The sequence below is a fragment of the Schistocerca americana genome, chromosome 8 (genome assembly GCF_021461395.2).
Source record: "Schistocerca americana isolate TAMUIC-IGC-003095 chromosome 8, iqSchAmer2.1, whole genome shotgun sequence".
NCBI lineage: Eukaryota > Metazoa > Arthropoda > Insecta > Orthoptera > Acrididae > Schistocerca > Schistocerca americana.
This window is the reverse complement of record NC_060126.1, coordinates 214,401,541-214,423,938: the sequence shown is the minus strand read 5'-3', so window position 1 is coordinate 214,423,938 and position 22,398 is coordinate 214,401,541. Positions and strand designations below refer to the sequence as shown.

The following is a 22,398-nucleotide window of genomic DNA, read 5'->3' as shown; positions in this document are numbered from 1 at the left end:
GATGATCTACGTTTCCAGAATCCATGCCGGTTGGCATGTAGGAGGTCACTCTGTTCAAGATACATTATGTTTGAGCTCAAAATACACTCTAAGATTCTACAACAAATGGATATCATGAATATTGGATAGCTGTTTTGTGGATCACATCTGTTACCCTTCTTGTAGACAGGTGTGAGACATCTACTGCATATTATATCTAAGATGATAGATAAGTCAGCAGAAAATTCAGTATAGAGACTGACAGGGATTCCAATCAAGTGCTGGTGTCTTGTTTAATTTCAGTTGCTTCTCAATGCCTTTGACACTAATATATACATCACTCATTTTACAGTGGTTTCAGGATTTAATTGGGGCAGTACTTCTGTCTCTTCCTTTGTAAAGGAATATTTGAAAACAGAGTTCAACAGCACTTCCAGTTCTGATTTTTTACCATCAATTTCATTTCCTGTTTCATCCATGAGTGTCTGAACATTAACTTTAGTGCCATTGATAGCCTTTACACATGATCAGAATTCCTTTGGTTTTAGTGGCAGATCTTTAAATATCTCCTATTACAATCAGTGAAGGTTTCATACTTTCCCCTCCAAACAGCCAAACATGTTTTATTCAGCACTTCTTTATATATAGCCCTATGCCAGTACATTGACTATAGAGGTTGTGTCACTATTACCTCCTAGAATAATTCCAAATGTATGATAGTAGTTGAAAAGTTTGTGGGACAAATGTTGCATGTGACAAAGGGGGCCACAATATGACATTGGTTTTTTGTTGCTAGGTTGGGTCATGGTCAGAGATATGAAGGTCAACTATATACAGAAGGTGTTCGAAGTGATGACCATTGGTATCAATGCAGTGCTACAATCTTCTTATCATGGATTGAGTGGTATTCCCCATCACATCAGCACGTATTGAGGCACATGCTCTGACAATTCTCTCACGCATATCTTCAGGTGTAGTTGTAACATCTTTATAAACAATGTCTTTTACAAATCCCCACAAGAAAAAATCCAGAGGTGTCAAGTCTGGAGAACAAGCCAGCCACCACACATCTTCTCCTCATCCAATCCAACGATCTGGGAATTGTCTCTGCAACTCATTTCTAGCTTTCATTGTAAAATATGCTGGACACCCCTCATACCACATTCTGTTTCTTGTTCGTAAAGTTATTTCTTCCAATAACAGACCTAATGTTTCTTGCCAGAATGTGGTGTACTTCCTACCATGAAGACTTCCTTGGATGAAATAGGGGCTTATAATTCTGTCCTCCAGAATCCTACACCATACATTCACCAACCACAGTTTTTGGTGTTCAGCTTGCCACAGCCAACATGGATTTTCAGTTGCCCAATAATGCATGTTATGCAAATTAACATTTCTGTTGTCTGTGAATATAGCCTCGTCAGTAAATAAAATCAAATTAATAAATGTGTCATCCCTCTGAATCTGAAGTTGAGCCCATCGGCAGAATTCAATGTGACGAATACAATCCGTATCAGTTAATCCTTGGTGGAGACTGATATGGTAAGGATGATATTTATGGCAATGCAGAACACGAGCAACGCTACTCTGGCTGAGGCCAGTTTCCCTTGCGATTTGACGTGAACTAACACAAGGATCTCAAACCACAGTGGCAAGAGTACCAATTTACATCTCGCAGTTAGTAACTTTCCTTTGCCAGATTTGTTTCTGATGTGTTAAAGATCCAGTTGTTCTCAATTTATCATACACATATGTAAATGTATGATGCGTAGGGTGAGTACACTGAGGATATCTTTCAGTGTATAAGTCTCTTGCTCCCACTGAATTTCATTGGCATTTTCCATAAATGAGAAGCATATCGAATTGTTCTTTGGAGGAATACATCATTCACATTTGCTTGATTTGATGATACTAGCCTTACTGTTTATATTAGTGTTGTATTGTGAAACTGTCGAATATGTTTACATGTCAATGGCACATTAGATGGATATGGCATATTTGGCGAATATTTACTATTTGCACAATATACAAGAGAGAATTGTCAGAGCTTGTGCTTCAATAAGTGCTGAAGTGATAAGGAATACCAATCAGTCCATGATAAGAAGATTGCAGAACTGCATTGATACCAATGGTCATCACTTTAAACATCTTCTGTAAATGGACATTCATGCCACCTTTTTGACCTTGGCTGACCTTCAAAGACCTTAATGTTACACATCATTGGATTCATCTTGATAGCTTCTATCAGAAAAAGTTAGGGGTTTGGTAATTGCCACCAGGTCAGACATGCAGCAAATAATTGTGCCCCTTAGGAAACGGCAGCAGTGGATGAGATGGATCATCTTTGTCTCAGTGTTGTATGCCTGAAGGCATCTTTTAACATGCTGAAGAATTCATTTTGGTAGCCATTGAGAGAACTGGATGAAACCAACTGCAGAATGTGGTATACTTTTGAATGAACAACACGTATTGTCTGTGTTCCAGTCATACTTGGCTCCTTCCCATGACTGGAAGAGAAGGCCAGCCTTTCTCAGAGAGTTTTAACAAAGCTCATAGTCTGGAATATTGTTCCCAGGGCTGACCAGAGCCATTGTTTCTTAGTCAAGTGGAAGGCTTGAACTAGAGGCTTCAAAGATTCTCTGACAAGCTAGGTTTTGACTTCTTGGATATGTGCCATAGGGTTGAGAGTAGCAGGGTTCTCCAAAGTGGGTCAGATGCACTACACATGAGAGGCTATTGCCCAATTAACTTACACTTTGCTGGGTGCACACAAGTTTTTGGTTAGCTTAGACAACTATCCCTCCATTTTAGATAATGATAGCTTTAAGGCACTTTGTAGTATTAGTGTAAGACCCAAAGAAATGACCCCCACAGATGAAACAATTGAAAAATCCCAACAAATCCAGAAGTTGAAGCAGTACTGAAAAGCACTGTATCTCCTATAATACTAGATGCAGAGAGATGTCTATAATCAAAATTGACAGCAGTAAAACTTTTTGAGCAAATCTAAGAATATGTCAGAAGGATAAGGTAATGAGAAACACTGGTGCTGTATTTGTCACAGTAGACAAGAAACTGAAATCCACATGTATAGAAATTGAAGCTGCATGGAAGATTATTTGGGCAAGACTCAGTATCAACATGGGTGGCAATAAAATTCCCTTTGTCAACTGCCAGACTCACTGCCAGATGTAACTGAAAACTAGAGAAACCATCTCACACTAATGCATATGTTTCCCAGTAATATTGTCATTGTCGAAGGAGACTCAATCATCCAAAAATTGATTCAGATATTTAGCTTCGTAAGTAGTTAGTGGGACAAGACATATTTAGGAATAATGTTAAATGTTTTCTTCAAAAAATATTTGGAACAGAATGTTTGGAAGCCTTAGTGGCTTCCAAACATTCTGATGGAACTATATGTACAGGAATTATGTCCAAGTTTAATGAATAGCTGGCCACACACTAGACAGATATGTATCTAGTAGAATAGTTCATGCTGCAAGGGAGCCTTCATAGTATATGGGGTGAGTCACTAACTATTGCCACCAAGAATAACTCCAAAAGTGTGATAGGAGCTGAAAAGTTTGGGGGACAAAAGTTGCATGGGACAACTGGGGCCACAATATGACATTGGTTTTTTGTTGCTAGGTGTGGTCACTTCAGTCAACTTTGTTTTTCTAAATGGGATGCTATAGTTTGGATTTTAGACATTGCAGATTTCCCTACAAGTGAAGTGTGTCTCACTGGCTGTTTTAGTTTCAGTGGAAGACAGCAGCTCAAAGTTGTCCATGAACCATGGACCTTGCCGTTGGTGGGGAGGCTTGTGTGCCTCAGCAATACAGGTAGGCGTATGGTAGGTGCAACCACAATGGAGGGGTATCTGTTGAGAGACCAGGCAAATGTGTGGTTCCTGAAGAGGGGCAGCAGCCTTTTCAGTAGTTGCAGGGGCAACAGTCTGGATGATTGACTCATCTGGCCTTGTAACATTAACCAAAATGGCCTTGCAGTGCTGGTACTGCGAACAGCTGAGAGCAAGGGGAAACTACAACCGTAATTTTTCCCAAGGGCATGCAGATTTACTATATGGTTAAATGATGATGGCGTCCTCTTGGGTAAAATATTCCGGAGGTAAAATAGTCCCCCATTCAGATATCTGGGCGGGGACTACTCAATAGGACATCATTATCAGGAAAAAGAAAACTGGCATTCTACGGATCGGAGCTGGAATGTCAGATCCCTTAATCGGGCAGGTAGGTTAGAAAATTTAAAAAGGGAAATGGATAGGCTAAAGTTAGATGTAATGGGAATTAGTGAAGTTCGGTGGCAGGAGGAACAAGACTTTTGGTCAGGTGAATACAGGGTTATAAATACAAAATCAAATAGGGGTAATGCAGGAGTAGGTTTAATAATGAATAAAAAAATAGGAGTGTGGGTAAGCTACTACAAACAGCATAGTGAACGCATTATTGTGGCCAAGATAGACACGAACCCCACGCCTACTACAGTAGTACAAGTTTATATGCCAACTAGCTCTGCAGATGATGAAGAAGCTGATGAAATGTATGATGAGATAAATAAATTATTCAGATAGTGAAGGGAGACACAAATTTAATAGTCATGGGTGACTGGAATTCGGTAGTAGGAAAAGGGAGAGAAGGAAACGTAGTAGGTGAATATGGATTGAGGGTAAGAAATGAAAGAGGAAGCTGCCTGGTAGAATTTTGCACAGAGCATAATTTAATCATAACTAATGCTTGGTTCAAGAAACTTGAAAGAAGGTTGTATACATGGAAGAAGCCTGGAGATACTAGAAGGTATCAGATAGATTATATAATGGTAAGACAGAGATTTAGGAACCAGGTTTTAAATTGTAAGACATTACCAGGGGTAGATGTGGACTCTGCCTACAATCTATTGGTTATGAACTGTAGATTAAAACTGAAGAAACTGCAAAAATGTGTGAATGTAAGTAGATGGGACCTGGATAAACTGACTAAACCAGAGGTTGTACAGAGTTTCAGGGAGAGCATAAGAGAACAATTGATAGGAATGGGGAAAAGAAATACAGTAGAAGAAGAATGGGTAGCTTTGAGGGATGAAGTAGTGAAAGCAGCAAAGGATCAATTTAATTGATGAAAGGAGAAAATATAAAAATGCAGTAAGTGACGCAGGCAAAAAGGAATACAAATGTCTCAAAAATGATATCGACAGGAAGTGCAAAATGGCTAATCAGGTATGGCTAGAGGACAAATGTAAGGATGTAGAGGCTTATCTCACTAGAGGTAAGGTAGATACTGCCTACATGAAAATTAAAGAGACCTATGGAGAAAAGAGAACCATTTGTATGAATATCAATCGCTCAGATGGAAACCCAATTCTGAGCAAAGAAGGGAAAGCAGAAAGGTGGAAGGAGTATAAAGAGGGTCTATACAAGGGCGATGTACTTGAGGACAATATTATGGAAATGGAAGAGGATGTAGATGAAGATGAAATGGGAGATATGATACTGCGTGAAGAGTTGGACAGAGCACTGAAAGACCTGAGACGAAACAAGGCCCCGGGAGTGGACAACATTCCAACAAGACTCCGGGAGTGGACAACATTCCATTAGAACTACTGACAGCCTTGGGGGAGCCAGTCCTGACAAAACTCTATCATCTGGTGAGCAAGATGTATGAGACAGACGAAATTCCCTCAGATGTCAAGAAGAATATAATAATTCCAATCCCAAAGAAAGCAGGTGTTGACAGATGTGAAAATTACTAAACTATCAGTTTAATGAGTCACAGCTGCAAAATACTAACACAAATTCTTTACAGATAAATGGAAAAACTGATAGAAGCCGACCTTGGGGAAGATCAGTTTGAATTCCGTACAAATGTTGGAACATGTGAGGCAATACTGACCCTACAACTTATCTTAGAAAATAGATTAAGGAAAGGCAAACCTACATTTCTAGCATTTGTAGACTTAGAGAAAGCTTTTGACAGTGTTGACTGGAATACTCTCTCTCAAATTCTGAAGGTGGCAGGGGTAAAATACAGGGAGCGAAAGGCTATTTACAATTTGTACAGAAACCAGATGGTAGTTATAAGAGTCGGGGGACATGAAAGGGAAACAGTGGTTGGGAATGGAGTGAGACAGGGTTGTAGCCTCTCCCCGATGTTATTCAATCTGTATATTGAGCAAGCAATAAAGGAAACAAAGGAAAAGTTCGGTGTAGGTATTAAAATCCATGGAGAAGAAATAAAAACTTCGAGGTTCGCCGATGACATTGTAATTCCGTCAGAGACAGCAAAGGACTTGGAAGAGCAGTTGAATGGAATGGACAGTGTCTTGAAAGGAGGGTATAAGATGAACGTCAACAAAAGAAAAACGAGGATAATGGAATGTAGTCGAATTAAGTCGGGTGATGCTGAGGGAATTAGATTAGGAAATGAGACACTTAAAAGTAGTAAAGGAGTTTTGCTATTTGGGGAGCAAAATAACTGATGATTGTCGAAGGATAGAGGATATTAAATGTAGACTGGCAATGGCAAGGAAAGTGTTTCTAAAGAAGAGACTTTTGTTAACATCGAGTATAGATTTAAGTGTCAGGAAGTCATTTCTGAAAGTATTTGTATGGAGTGTAGCCATGTATGGAAGTGCAACATGGACGATAAATAGTTTAGACAAGAAGAGAATAGAAGCTTTCAAAATGTGGTGCTACAGAAGAATGCTGAAGATTAGATGGGTAGATCACATAACTAATGAGGAGGTATTGAATAGAATTGGAGAGAAGAGGAGTTTGCGGCACAACTTGACCAGAAGAAGGGATCGGTTGTTAGGACATGTTCTGAGGCATCAAGGGATCACCAATTTAGTACTGGAGGGCAGTGTGGAGGGTAAAAATCATAGAGGGAGACCAAGAGATGAATATACTAAGCAGATTCAGACGGATGTAGGTTGCAGTAGGTACTGGGAGATGAAGAAGCTCGCACAGGATAGAGTAGCTTGGAGAGCTGCATCAAACCAGTTTCAGGACTGAAGACCACATCAACAACAACAGGTAATACCCCAAGTTATCCCAGCTCCCTTCCTTGTACAGGAACCCAGACCTATCACTGTCACACTGTTTATAATCAAGTGGACAAGTGATGATAAATCCTGTACTTTCTGCAGAGGACACATTGTCCCTGAGAGAGGATAGTAACTAAGGTATCTTTGGTCTCTCTGGTACGTGACACCAAACACACTCACTCAAAGCAGTTTCTCACTGCTTGCCAATCAGGCAGCTTCATTCACATTGTGGCTGTGGGCACATCCAATCATCATAGCTCCATCCTGCCATTATAGTTTTTTTCCATATCAGTGCCTCTTACAGTGCTGACTCCAGTTGTTCCAAGTGACTTCCAGACTCAAGGACAAATGCTAGACCAGAGGAACAACTGGTATTTTCCTACCCTACAATTGGTATTGTGAGAAAATGAAGTAATTACTTTAGACAGCTTACAACTATTGTACAACTGACACATACACACCACTTCACCTGTGTGCTGTTATAGAGGGGAAATGGGGTGTCGGTGGGGGGGGGGGGGGGCAAATATTTTGACTGGTAAGATTAGCCTGAATGACTCTTCAAGATCTAACACTTAATGTATACTGTAGACTGAAAACAGAACAGTCTTCTCTGACTTTTCCTAATGCAGAACAGAGGAGCAGTTTTCCAGATATAGCCATTTTATCCTTTAACTTGAAGGATAATGATATTTATGACAAACAAAACTTTCTCTCCTCCTGATATGAATAAATTATGACATATGTCATATCACTGAAGCCTTCTTGTCTTACTTGAATCATTTCATTTCTTCCTATTAAATATTTTTTACTGATTGATTTAGAATTTTATCATGCATCTGGTAGTTCCTTTTCAAATTAAAATTCATTTTGCTCATGATAGACCATATTACCACTACAATCCAACAGAATTAGTTCTTCACACCATCATCTGCATAAAAAATCCTTGCAGTAGTTTGGTAGACGTGGTCATAAGTACCTAGTAAGGTGGAGCAGTGGTTAGTCCAATGGACTCACATTTGGAAGGACAACAGTTCAAATACGTGTGTGATAATCCTGATTTAGGTTTTCTGTGATTTTCCTAAACTGGGCCAGGTAAATGCCAGGATGGTTCCTTCAGAAGGGCATAGCCAATATCCTTCCCCTCCACACAACAATCTGAGCTTGTGCTCCATCTTTATTGAGCACTGTCAAAAGAACATTAAACCGTAATCTTATTTCCTTCCTTCTTCCATGGTCATAAGTCAGCATGAAGTTGCATACTTACTAAGCAAGAATCAGCTCACATGAACATATGTCTCACTTATTGACTCACAGTTAAAGTGACTTCCAGACTCAAGGACAAATGCTAAACCAGAGGAACAACTGGTATTTTCCGACCCTACAATTAGTATTGTGAGAAAATGAAGTAATTACTTTAGATAGCTTACAACTATTGTACAAAAATAAGTAAATTTTTTTAACTACAACAGTAATCAAACTGACACATAGGTATGAATATGAGTTCAAATGATGCAATTCATGCTGCTTTAAAGTAATATTTATTCATTGATAAACAAAAAATCTCACACTGCTAGTAGTTTTATTGTAATCAGCACCAACTGTCAGATCTTCAAAGACTTGATGGGTTAATTGTACCGAAGGCTCCTGAACTTGGAATAATGTTCAGTTATGTATGCCAAAAATATCCTGGATTGAATGTTACTGTAATGTTGATCAATTAGAGAGTGATACACATTTAGTTTCTAAGACCAACTACAAAACCTGACAGGAAAAGAACATACAAAAAGATAACAAAATTAACACTCCAAAGAGTTCACTCCTATTTCCAGAGTCGACATACTTCTGCATAGAATGCAAAATGGTCCACTATAGGGAGTCTGACCACAGCACTGTATATGAACAGTCCTTGAGATCACTGTGTGCAAAAGTTGGTGGAGAACCAGCCTGGAGGCCTTGGGAGGTTTGATCAGGTTGATATGCTCCTGCAAACAATGCAAAAACTGATTCTGCGTTGCACTCTTAAGAGAGTAGGAGTCAAAGGACTCTCCAGGCAGGCACAGTGTCATGCTGTAAACAAGCTCTGCCTCAGGTGAGTCTATGTCAAGTTTATAGGTGACTTGTAGGCTGAGCATAACTATGGGAAGTGCTGATGTCCATGAACTTGCCTGGCACAGGAGCACTGCCTTCATTGTTCAAATGCCATCTTTCAATCATGCTGTTGCTGTCTGGATGATAACTTGCTCTTTTATGGTGTATATAGCCACAAAATTTCACCAGCTGGGCAAACAAGTCTGATGCAAACTGTGGGCCCCTGTTGCTGGTGGTGTGCGATGGACATTTGTAACATGCTAGGTACTGTAACACACTAGCTGTGTCAATACAAACATGAAGGGTAGAGTTTCGGCCAATATGTTATCAGTCAGAAGTGTCTCTGGGCATCATTTATACCTCTCCATCAGAGTCAGTAAATATCACTGGCCAACTGACAGGGGTGGCGATCCCGCAATAACAAGGTGAACAGGAGTGAAAGGTGAGTACGCATCTGGAAAATCACCTATCGGCACATGCACATGGTGGGAAGTCTTACAGGGTTGGCATGTTTGTGTCCACTCACAGCAGTACTGTTCCATTTCTGGCCACACAAAACACTGTGACACCAACTTGAACATTGGTCACACTCTGGGATGACAGTTGCTGTGCAGACTGTTGAACACCTGCCTTAGGAATACAACTGGTCCAAAGAGGTAAGATTGTCTGTGTACCAATTCACAGTATAGATGAATTTCTTCTCCAGGAATGTTGAATAGTTACAACTTTAGGTCTGTAGTGTCATCATGCAGCAGGTTTCATAACTTGGGATCCTCTTGTTGAGCCTTAGCAAGTTCTGTAACATCCAGAGGCTGTGATATTCTGGCTACTTGAGACAAACAGTCTACCACAAAATTGTTAATGCCGAAAATGTGATGAACATCAGTGCTGAATTGGCAAATAAATTCCTAGTGGTTGTACTGATGCAGAGAGCAGGTGGTAATGTTCCTCTTGAATGTGTAAGTGGCAAAGGCTGGAACGTTTTATTTTGTTTTTGATTTGAACATAGCTGCTCTAATTTCTGATCTTTGCTTTCTTGCAATATAATTTTATGTAAGTAACTGTTATACATCATGACAATTGTCATCTTGGTTAATATATTTTTTCCATGCTAAATTTTCTATGTATTGGTTTATAGGGTTTATCAAAAGGTTCATTCTGATGGATATACCCTTAGTAGGTGTCAAAACCTAGGTCAATGCACCTAAGTTATCTGCAACTCGTTGGTTGTATAATCCTACATTGAAACTAGTATACGGTTGCTGAGTAACAGCCATGTTTAAAACTGTAAGAATTCTACTGGCCCAGGTGTCTAAGGCTGTGTCAAAGTACAAAGGCGTAAGAAGAAAATTGTTAAACACAGGTGTAGCTATCAATTTTAATAAACTTTTGCCAAGTTATGTTAAATCATATTTTGACATGAGACGGTGCATGAAGGATCCAAAAACTACAGACCCTTGGCTGCATAATCCTATGTTGAAACTAGTATATGGTTGCTGAGTAGCAGCCATGTTTAAAACTGGTTGATGGCTTACGATTGATGTATATGACAAGTTCCCTTGATTTGATCTGCAATCTGAAATGTTTGTCGGCATCATAAATAGCCAAGAGCTCTCAATAATAGGTACTCAATTTCTGTTGTGTTGGTGATAACTTTGTGAGAAAAATACACAAGTGGCTACCATGCATTGTCTACCCATTGTTGAAGAGTTGTGCCAATAGCTCACCAACTGGTATCCACCACTACTGCTAGAGGAACCTCAAGTTTGGGGTATGTCAAAAGTACTGTTTTTGTCAAGCATTGTTTCATCACTTTGAACACTGAGTGCATCTCCTTGGCTCACTGCACTGGGGAACTGGTCTTGACTTTCGGCGCAGCCAGTGCTGTGATCAATGGTTTCTTTTGTTTCACCACCCGTGGTAAATGCTGATGGCAAAAATTAAACAAGAATCTATGAAGTTCTTTAGTTGTAGTCAGTCTAGTAAGCTACAAAATGGCTCCAAGCTTTCATTTCAGTGAAAATGTGCCTGCGGTGGATATTTGGTGTCCGAGAAATTCAATGCCTGGCCATTCACACATGCATTTGGCCATGTTAAACAACTCACTGTAACATTCTAAATGCTGGAAAACCTTCCTGAGATGATGGTCCATGCATGACAAAAACACAAGCACATCATCTAAGAACACAAAGCAAAACAAGAGCCCATGAAAGATGGAGTCGATAAATCACTGCCAGGTTTGCACAGCATTGCAGAGTCCAAATTTCATGATTTTGCTATCAAATAACCCACATGGCATGATGCTTATGGTCTTTGGTATATCCTCTGCTGCGGCAGGAATCTGAGTCTAGGCCTTTGCACAATTGATACAATGAATATTGTCACCTAGTGCAATGCATAGTTGTAGTCCGTCAACAATCACATGGGATAGCAATCAGATATGGTTTGAGCATGCAGTGTATGATAATCATCATGTGAATGGCAGGCTCCTCCCTTTTTTAGGAACTACATGCACAGCAGATGCCCGTGGGCTATTTGAAGGTCTGATGTTGAATTAAGCCTTGGTGATGGCAAGGCATCATGGTGCTAACCTTCTAAGCCAACAAGACACAGGCAGGTCATCTGTCGTTTATATGCCATGTAAAGTGTCATGTAAGACTTGTTGTGGTGTCCCTGGAGGTCCCACCAAGGTCAGAAACTCTGGGAGTAATGAGTGGTATACTTTGTCAATGACCTGTATTACCTTGACATCATGTTCTCTAGTGTTACGATGGTACCCAGTGGCTGCCAGACCTGTAACACTGTCCTCTAATTGAATGTTGTCCAGACCTGGTTAGAGTTCGTAGTGTGCAAAAACATACTGTAAAATCCCACAAAAACTGACAGTGTAGTCCTAAGTTTAAATCTTCTCATTGTCTACCATATACTGCAATGGCAGATTTGCTTGCTGTGAACAGACAACATGCTGTTGGTGGGCTACAACAATGCACTGGCGTCGTCAGAATACTCAGGTTGAAGCCAAGCAGATACTCTGCCAGTTATGAACACATGTTGTTATGCTGTCAGCCAGTCAGTGGCACCAATTACTGACCACTGCTGTCTGTGTGGATATTTGCAAAGTACGTTAGGAGGCTGATCTGTTTATTACCAAGACTAGTGATTACACAAAGAGTGGAAGAAGCTAAACTTAGTTGTTTGAGAAGCTCAGTAATATGCTTCTTTCAGTTTAAGTTGTCATCAATGTGAACACCCAAAAATTTGGAGAAAACTACCCTGTTAACTGAGCCCTGTTCATATGCTACATCAATTGTCGGTATGACTCTATTTGGTGTACAGAACTGGATATAGTGAGTTTTTTCAAAACTAAGAGAGAGTCCATTTTCTGAGAACCACTTAATAATTCTTTGAAAGGCATCCTTAACAATATCTTCAGCTGCTTTTTCTGGAATGGGATTTGTAATAAGACTCGTGTCATCTGCAAAAAGTACTAGTTCCACTTGCTGAACATTAAGTGGGAGGTCATTCACATGAATAAGGAACAGCAGAGGACTTAAAATTGAACCCTGTGGGACTCCCTTTGTGATAACTCCCCATTTACTACAATTTCCCACCCTACCAACGTATTTGTGCTATTCAGCATAACTTTTTGCTTTCTGTTCATTAAGTATGATTCAAACCAGCTGTGTGTATAGCCTTCAATTGCATAAAACCTTAGTTTTTCTAAGAGTGTGACATGATCCACACAGTCAAATCCCTTGGAGAGCTCACAAAAAATACCAACTGGTGATAATTTGTTATTTAGGGCTAGTACTATTTGATGGGTAAATGTGTAGATAGCATTCTCATTAGAGTAACCCATCCGGAATCCGAGATGTGACATGCTGAGTAAATTATTTTCATTTAAGTGTGAGACTACTCTTGAATACATAACTTTTTCGAATATTTTAGAAAATGAAGTGAGCAATGAGATTGATCTACAATTATTTAAGTCATTCTTGTCCCTTTTCTTATGAAGAGGTGCCGCATCGTGGTACTATGTGGCATTGACACAGCACTATCCTGGCTCAGAGTGATAGCTTCATGAGTGTGGTCTGCCAATTCTGCAATAGCATCCAGATGCACCTTTGTTTGCATAGCAATAATCACCTTTATTTGCAATATCAGTTGGCTGCACCATAAGGTGTTTACTCCCATACTTGAAATAATGTTCAGTTGTGTGTACCAAATATATACCTGATGCAACTTTATTGTAATGTGAATCAATTAGAGAGCTAGAAAGGCTTAGTTGCTAAGAGCAACTCCAAAATCTGACAACAAAAGAACATTAAAAAATTATAAAATGAACACTACAAAGAGTAAACAGAAGCAGATAAAACACAGGAAAACACAGTGGCAAATGCAGAATCCAGTGATTGCCATGACTCAGTTGTTAACATACATCACAACTTCACAGACACTATACCACTTCACTCAACAGCTTCACTGGATGGTGCAAATGATGTTAACTTGCATGACTATGAGAATCAATGTATGTGGCGGTGGCTACAAACTTAAAATGATCCTAGTACAAATTAGGTACAATCTAACAGTAAAAATAATATTTTTTTAAATTAAATTTTTTGTGAAAGTGAGTAATTTATCTCACATTTTTGACATGGCAGTAGAATAATAATTATTGCATGCTGAAGGACTTGTAACATCAACATAGAACCTGCCAATATTTTAACTGCAACAGGGGCAATTATTAAAACAAATTTTATGAATTACAACAATCTGTTTCAATGACTGATGTCTGTGGTTGGACTAAATATCCTTTTGTTTTGCAGCTAACAGTACTGTACAATTTTGGCTTTGTAGTCATTTTAAGTGAGTTTCAAGTACACACCAGGTATAACATAGTGTGAATACAAAATACAAAACAATCTGTGGTTACATATTGGGGTCATTGAATAAAAATGTTGTGGGAAGATCACTATGCACTAAAATTTCACACAAGTTAAGTAGAATTAAAAATGGTAGACATAGAATAAGGGGAATATCATATAATAAAACATTTTACTATGTTACAGCACTTTGTGCTAAGGCTATGACACCAACCATTTCCTGAAAAGCAGTTCAGTTCAGTAAGATGTTGTGAAATAAATAAGGATACCACCTGGTGATCTTACATATGACATAGCCAAAAATAACATTAGTTTGGACATTAGATATTTTAATACCCCTGCCAGAGGTTTGGTGGCACTACAGCTTGTGACTGATGAGAGCCACCACAGGTGTGAGCATCGAGTTACATAGGCCCAGTTGCTCGCAGCAATGGGGCTAGGCAAACAGCTGTGAATCAGTCTTCTTTAGTATGTGCCCTATCTGCTATGGGCATTGAATTTCTAGTCATTGTTATTGGTGTTTATTCAGTGTTCCACTCACAACAAACGTGGCTTTGTTTATGGATTCCTCATCTGTCTAGGGAACAAACATAAAGCATACTATTGAAAAACTAATTAGCAATGAGACAATATTACCATATTTCCCTGTGCCACTACAAAATTGTTTAGCCTGTGAAAAAATTAAATGTTAGTAAGATTGTAGTTATTACTAAATTATGTTAATGTAGTTTATTGTATCACACAGAAATAGCAGAGTGTTTCACATTTTAATAAAAGATTTTTTGTATTTATGTAGGTTGAAGTAACTTACTTCTTCCAGAGTCAGATGTAGAGGCCTGTATATGGTGTCTTCTTTCTTCTTATAACCGCAGAGCTCAGGCGTCCTGTATATTGGCTTTGGGAATGTGACAGCATCTAGTAAGTCAGCAAAAGGACTATCTGTACCAAAAAATTCCCTGTGAAGATACAATTTATAGTGAAGTTTCTTAAAGCAGTGAACGACCTTTTCTGGCAATTGGGACTCCACAGATCCAACATATATGTAAGTCTTTCTATTAACATGATTTTAGTTTATACTATTTTCTTTCCTGTCCATTTCATCATTCCCTTCCTCAGGTTTCTTTCCTCCATTTTTTCCATTATTACTTTGCTTCTGTCTCCCTATCACCGTTCACATTTTTTATATGATATTTATTACTTTCTTCATAAATTGTCAGAATATAGTATATATAACTAAGAACTTTCATGTTCTTTTATTGTATGAATTTTTCATGTTACAACTTAAGAATTTTGAACCATTTTGTATCTTCATCTGCCAAATTGAAAATTTTGGTTTTGCTACTTTATTTTTTCTGAATACTTTTGCTATAGACAAAAGAGTGACTTTTGAAGGATATTATAAAACTACAAATTTCAATAAATGAAAGTCTTCCAAAAGGTTGCTAAATTGAATGACAAAACTGGATAATTAGTACTTCTACATTAACCTAATAATATCACCTTCTTTTCTGTCTGCAGCGAATAATTTACCACCACCTTTGCAAAAATCTCCAGACTCATGGATGGGGTGGTTGAGTTTTAAGCTGCTGTTCAAAATTCATCAACTGTATAAAAATAATGACCCTCATGAAGTGCTTACACTTATATTAAAGCAAAATACTGAATAAGAGTGTGATTATGAAAAGCAAAATACTGAGTCTTTCAACAAAAGAATATAAAACATGTTTGAATAAATTACACTACAGAGAATGCTGCAACCAGGCAAAAGCTTTTTAAAAAGTTTTTGATATTTTTCAGCCACAGTCATGCAATATTTTTTGTAAGAAAAAACAACCATTTGACTGTGTATTACTGTATTTATCTAGTGTACTAGCTAGGTTTCAACTTTTGTGCCATTATTGAGTACAATGCTAAAAGTTCTTTGACCATTAACATGTTATATCTGGCAAAGTCAGTCCAAAGCAGACTTCAATAAACTTAAGGTAGTTATACATACAGATTTGCGCTGCCCATGTAAAAAATGTCTTTAGGAAGTTTAAGATATTTCCACTGTTTCTTGTGTGACCATACAGGATTGCATATACCTGCATGACCACATATCATGAGTGACTACTGTGAACTGGCACTGCATATCAAGTGTGGTGAGGGGCTGTATCAGATGGAGTGACTGAGGGAAGAAAGAGTTCAAAGAGTGACAGAGAATGCTTCAAGGAAGAACGGCTGGGAGAGAGAAACAGTAAGTGCACAAGATGAAAATGTAGCATTGGTGAGCCCACTCTGATACAAACAGAGGAAATTGAGTGAGAGGCACAGTGCTATAGAGGACTGGTCTGGGAAGGAGGAGATAAAACAGAGAAAGACAGACACTTTGGAGAGGAGGGTGCAAGTGTAGAAACAGTGAAGCAAGGCATTGGGGACAGAGCTGGGGATGGTTGTGGGACATTTGATAGTGAAACCAGGGGTATTGTGGGATCAAAGAACTTGTTATAAGGACAATACCTGTCTATGCAGTTCAGAGGATCTGGTATTGGGGTAGGGAGCAGGGAGGATCTGGATGACACAAATTGTGAAGTAACAATTGAAGTCAAGTAAGCTGTGCTTGCAGCCTGTCCCACCAGTGGATAGTCAACTCTGCTCTTGGCCACAGGTTAACATATCAGTTAGTGGACAGTTATTTCATGGCAATGTGCTATACAGATGTTACAGTATCTACATCTACATCTACATGACTACTCTGCAATTCACATTTAAGTGCTTGGCAGAGGGTTCATCGAACCACAATCATACTATCTCTCTACCATTCCACTCCCGAACAGCGCGCGGGAAAAACGAACACCTAAACCTTTCTGTTCGAGCTCTGATTTCTCTTATTTTATTTTGATGATCATTCCTACCTTTGTAGGTTGGGCTCAACAAAATATTTTCGCATTCGGAAGAGAAAGTTGGTGACTGAAATTTCGTAGTAGATCTCGCCGCGATGAAAAACGTCTTCGCTTTAATGACTTCCATCCCAATTCGCGTATCATATCTGCCACACTCTCTCCCCTATTACGTGATAATACGAAACGAGCTGCCTTTTTTTGCACCCTTTTGATGTCCTCCATCAGTCCCACCTGCTAAGGATCCCACACCATGCAGCAATATTCTAACAGAGGACGAACGAGTGTAGTGTAAGCTGTCTCTTTAGTGGGCTTGTTGCATCTTCTGAGTGTCCTGCCAATGAAACGCAACCTTTGGCTCGCCTTCCCCACAATATTATCTATGTGGTCTTTCCAACTGAAGTTGTTCGTAACTTTAACACCCAGGTACTTAGTTGAATTGACAGCCTTGAGAATTGTACTATTTATTGAGTAGTCGAATTCCAACAGATTTCTTTTGGAACTCATGTGGATCACCTCACACTTTTCGTTATTTAGCGTCAACTGCCACCTGCCACACCATACAGCAATCTTTTCTAAATCGCTTTGGAACTGATACTGGTCTTCGGATGACATTACTAGACAGTAAATTACAGCATCATCTGCGAACAAGCTAAGAGAAGAGCTCAGATTGTCACCCAGGTCATTTATATATATCAGGAACAGCAGAGGTCCCAGGACGCTTCCCTGGGGAACACCTGATATCACTTCAGTTTTACTCGATGATTTGCCTCTATTACTATGAACTGCGACCTTCCTGACAGGAAATCACGAATTCAGTTGCACAACTGAGACGATACCCCATAGGCCCGCAGCTTGATTAGAAGTCGCTTGTGAAGAACGCTGTCAAAAGCTTTCCGGAAATCTAGAAATACGGAATCAACTTGAGATCCCCTGTTGATAGCGGCCATTACTTCGTGCGAATAAAGAGCTAGCTGCGTTGCACAAGAACGATGTTTTATGAAACCATGCTGATTATGTATCAATAGATCGTTCCCTTCGAGGTGATTCATAATGTTTGAATACAGTATATGCTCCAAAACCCTACTGAAAACTGACTTCAATGATATAGGTCTGTAGTTCGATGGATTACTCCTAATACCCTTCTTAAACACTGGTGCGACCTGCGCAATTTTCCAATCTGTAGGTACAGATCTATCGGTGAGCGAGCAGATGTATATGATTGCTAAATAGGGAGCTATTGTATCAGTGTAATCTGAAAGGAACCTAATCGGTATACAATCTGGACCTGAAGACTTGCCCGTATCAAGCGATTTGAGTTGTGTCGCAACCCCTAAGGTATCTACTTCTAAGAACCTCATGGTAGCAGCTGTTCGTGTTTCAAATTCTGGAATATTCCATTCGTCTTCCCTGGTGAAGGAATTTCGGAAAACTGCGTTCAATAACTCCGATTTAGCGGCACAGTACCGTCGGCGCTGCGCAGTGAAGGTATTGACTGCGTCTTGCCGCTTGTGTACTTTACATACGACCAAAATTTCTTCGGATTTTCTACCAAATTTCAAGACAATTTTTTCGTTGTGGAACCTATTAAAGGCATCTCGCATTGAAGTCCGTGCCAAATTTCGCGCGTCTGTAAATTTTAGCCAATCTTCGGGATTTCGCGTTCTTCTGAACTTCGCATGCTTTTTCCGTTGCCTCTGCAACAGCGTTCGGACCTATTTCGTGTACCATGTGGGATCAGTTCCATCTCTTACCAATTTATGAGGTATGAATCTTTCAATTGCTGTTGCTACTATATCTTTGAATTTGAGTCACATCTCGTCTACATTTGCATAGCCAGTTGGGAAGGAATGGAGATTGTCTCTTAGGAAGGCTTCTAGTGACACTTTATCTGCTTTTTTAAATAAAATTATTTTGGTTTTTTTTCTGGTGGATTTGGAAGAAATGGTACTGAGACTAGCTACAACAACCTTGTGATCACTAATCCCTGTATCAGTCATGATGCTCTCTATCAGCTCTGGATTGTTTGTGGCTAAGAGATCAAGTGTGTTTTCGCAACCATTTACAATTCGCGTGGGTTCGTGGACTAACTGCTCGAAATAATTTTCGGAGAAAGCATTTAGGACAATCTCGGAAGATGTTTTCTGCCTACCACCGGTTTTGAACAAGTATTTTTGCCAACATATTGAGGGAAGGTTGAAGTCCCCACCAACTATAACCATATGAGTGGGGTATTTATTTGTTACGAGACTCAAATTTTCTCTGAACTGTTCAGCAACTATATCATCAAAGTCTGGGAGTCGGTAGAAGGAGCCAATTATTAACTTAGTTCGGCTGCTAAGTATAACCTCCACCCATACCAATTCGCATGGAGTATCTACTTCGACTTCACTACAAGATAAACCACCACTGACAGACACAAACACTCCACCACCAATTCTGCCTAATCTATCTTTCCTGAACACTGTCTGAGACTTCGTAAGAATTTCTGCAGAACTTACTTCAGGCTTTAGCCAGCTTTCTGTACCTATAACGATTTCAGCTTCTGTGCTTTCTATTAGTGCTTGAAGCTCAGGGACTTTCCCAGCACAACTACAACAATTTACAACTGCAATTCCGACTGTTCCTTGATCCAAGCACGTCTTGTATTTGCCATGCACCCTTTGAGATTGCAACCCACCCCGTACTTGCCCGAGGCCTTCTAACCTAAAAAAACCGCCCAGTCCACACCACACAGCCTCTGCTACCCGTGTAGCTGCCAACTGAGTGTAGTGAACTCCTGACCTATTCAGCGGAACTCGAAACCCCACCACCCTATGGCACAAGTCAAGGAATCTGCAGCCAACACGGTCACAAAACCGTCTGAGCCTCTGATTCAGACCCTCCAACCAGCTCTGCACCAAAGGTCCACAGTCAGTTCTGTCAACGATGCTGCAGATGGTGAGCTCTGCCTTCATCTCGTAAGCAAGACCGGCAGCCTTCACCAAATCAGCTAGCCGCTGGAATCCAGAGAGAATTTCCTCAGATCCAAAGCGACACATGTCATTAGTGCCGACATGTGCCACCACCTGCAACTGGCTGCACCCTGTGCTCTTCATGGCATCTGGAATGACCCTTTCCACATCAGGAATTACTCCACCCGGAATGCACACGGAGTGCACACTGGATTTCTTCCCCTCCTTAGCCGCCATATCCCTAAGGGGCCCCATTACGCGCCTAACATTGGAGCTCCCAACTACCAATAAGCTCACCCTCTGTGACTGCCCGGACCTTGAAGGCTGAGAATCATCCTCTGAAACAGGGCAGGCAGCTGCATCTGGCTCAGCCAGAGACAGTGCCTGAAACCTGTTTGTCAGACGCACCGGGGAGGCTTTCTGATCAGCCTCCGGGGATGTCTTTCGGGCAGCAACCGGGGCAACCACAGTGGCAGACCGATCTGGGAACAGACGGGACGAGGTTGACATCCCCGTGATACCCAAGTCCGGCTTCCCACAGTGGTGCCCATTGGCAACAGCCTCAAGCTGCATGACTGAAGTCAGTGCTGCTTGCAGCTGTGAGCGAAGGGATGCCAACTCAGCCCTCATCCGAACACAGCAATCACAGCTGGTATATTATAAGAATGCTTTGATAGGTGGTTCTGCCTCTGACAGGGTACCGCATACCTGTTTGTGATGACATTATTACTATGGGACTCCAATTATCTACACTCCACCTCCAAAACTAAAACTCTTACCCTCTAATAACTGGCACCACTTACAAAAGTTTTCAAATTTCTGACATCCTACTCCTGTCTCATAGTGCCTACTAATTTATATCCTATCCCTAGTGACCTGTCCCACACTCCCACTTAATCATTTCCCAATTACCTGAGAACACAAAGTTGTAACAACAACCCAGAACCAGGAAGGAACTGAAGTGTGATACACATGCCTCTGATAATGAACAGAGCTCAGGTTAACAAGTGTGTTTAATAATTTATGTGCGCAAGAACATCCACATGACACACACTGTCATTACATACATATCCATTCAGATATCTATTGACATTATGTAACTGTGCATTCTATTACAGTCTATATATATTATGATGTGTGATAGAAGAAAACGGATGGAATATACTACTATAAATATTATTGTTGTGTTTATTAATTGTGAAAGTAGTGTTTATCTTCTAACTTTATTTACAATGAGCTGCAGGGCAGTTTTACCATGAAAAATATTATTTTCCTCTCTGCTGGTAGTATATGCTAAAATCCTAAGATGGTGTACTGAAGTACCACTTACTAAGTGCACGTGTGTGTGTGTGTGTGTGTGTGTGTGTGTGTGTGTGGGCGCGCACGCGCTTGTGGGTGCGCGTGTGTGTGTGTGTGTGTGTGTGTGTGTGTGTGTGTGTGTGTGTGTGTGCATGTGTGTGTGTTTGTGCATGTGTTGTATTTTGTCAAAGGATTTCTTCTGAAAGCTAAAAAAGTTTTCATTCTCTTTTGGGAGCCTGACAATTCTCAGTGCTTTGCTTCTGCTGTTTGGTGAGTGGTTTCCTTTGCTCCTAACTCACATTCTACCAGAACTTTGCTCATTATATTTACATGTATTGTAATAATTTTCTTTTTTGTAATAGACATATGGAGATGGGAGACTATATCGCAGTAATGAAATTTGTATGTGTACGTGCTGTACAGTATTCTAGAATGGACTAAAATGGATAACTTTCCTGTGTAAAATTGAGTTTGTTTATGATATAGGCCATATCTCTTTGGACAGGAAAATACCAGCAACATTGAAACCATTGCAGATGGAGCAGAAGCTTAGTTTAACAAAAAAAAAGGGGGGGGGGGGAATAGGCTGTGGGATTGTAGTGATACATATAGTTTTTAATCAGATTTTAGCTTGCAGTTGTGTGTTTGGAGTTATGGGAAGAAGTGGCTATAATTAAAAAATGTAGTGTTAGTGAACTTAGTGCAAAGAGTTAAAAGCAACATCTTTATGTGTATGTAGGATATGATGGTCCTACAATTTGCCACAGTGCGATTCTTCTGTTACGTTCCCTGAACCACAGAAATGAGACCACATCAAAGGTGCAGTTGACAGTTAAATGTCAGTTGGTTGCTTTATGTTTAAGGCACTCAACTTCAGTCCCAATATTTCTTGGGTGGGTGAGCTGAAGTGAATAAGAGTATTCTTTTTGATATGGTGAAGTAACAGCTTTTAGTCTGAGATAAAATACATCTCAATTAAAATTCCAATAATACAGTGAAAATATATAAAACAGTTATTTAGACTAATGTGTCTTAATTCTTGGTAGAAATAGTAAAATGACAGTATTTAAAACTGATGTAAAGATATGCACGGTTGGTGGACTACTGACTCAGACACACATTAAAATCTATGCCCCAATAATGATGCAAAATTGCAGAACTCATTCTATACCCATCCTGTCACCACTCGAAGTAGAAACAAGCCTTTGGATAATTGCAGGGATGATATCTTATCAGAAAATTTGGTGCGATGAA

General features: G+C 39.9%; 1 protein-coding gene across 1 annotated transcript in view; it reads right to left on the bottom strand.

Moving 5' to 3' along the window:
• LOC124545681 (dnaJ homolog subfamily B member 13-like) overlaps positions 1-22,398 on the bottom strand; it is a 106,328-nt gene that overhangs the window by 42,141 nt on the left and 41,789 nt on the right. The window contains exon 3 of the mRNA XM_047124627.1: positions 14,824-14,968. Coding sequence (XP_046980583.1) covers positions 14,824-14,968 — 145 coding nt within the window. The remainder of the gene's footprint in view (positions 1-14,823; positions 14,969-22,398) is intronic.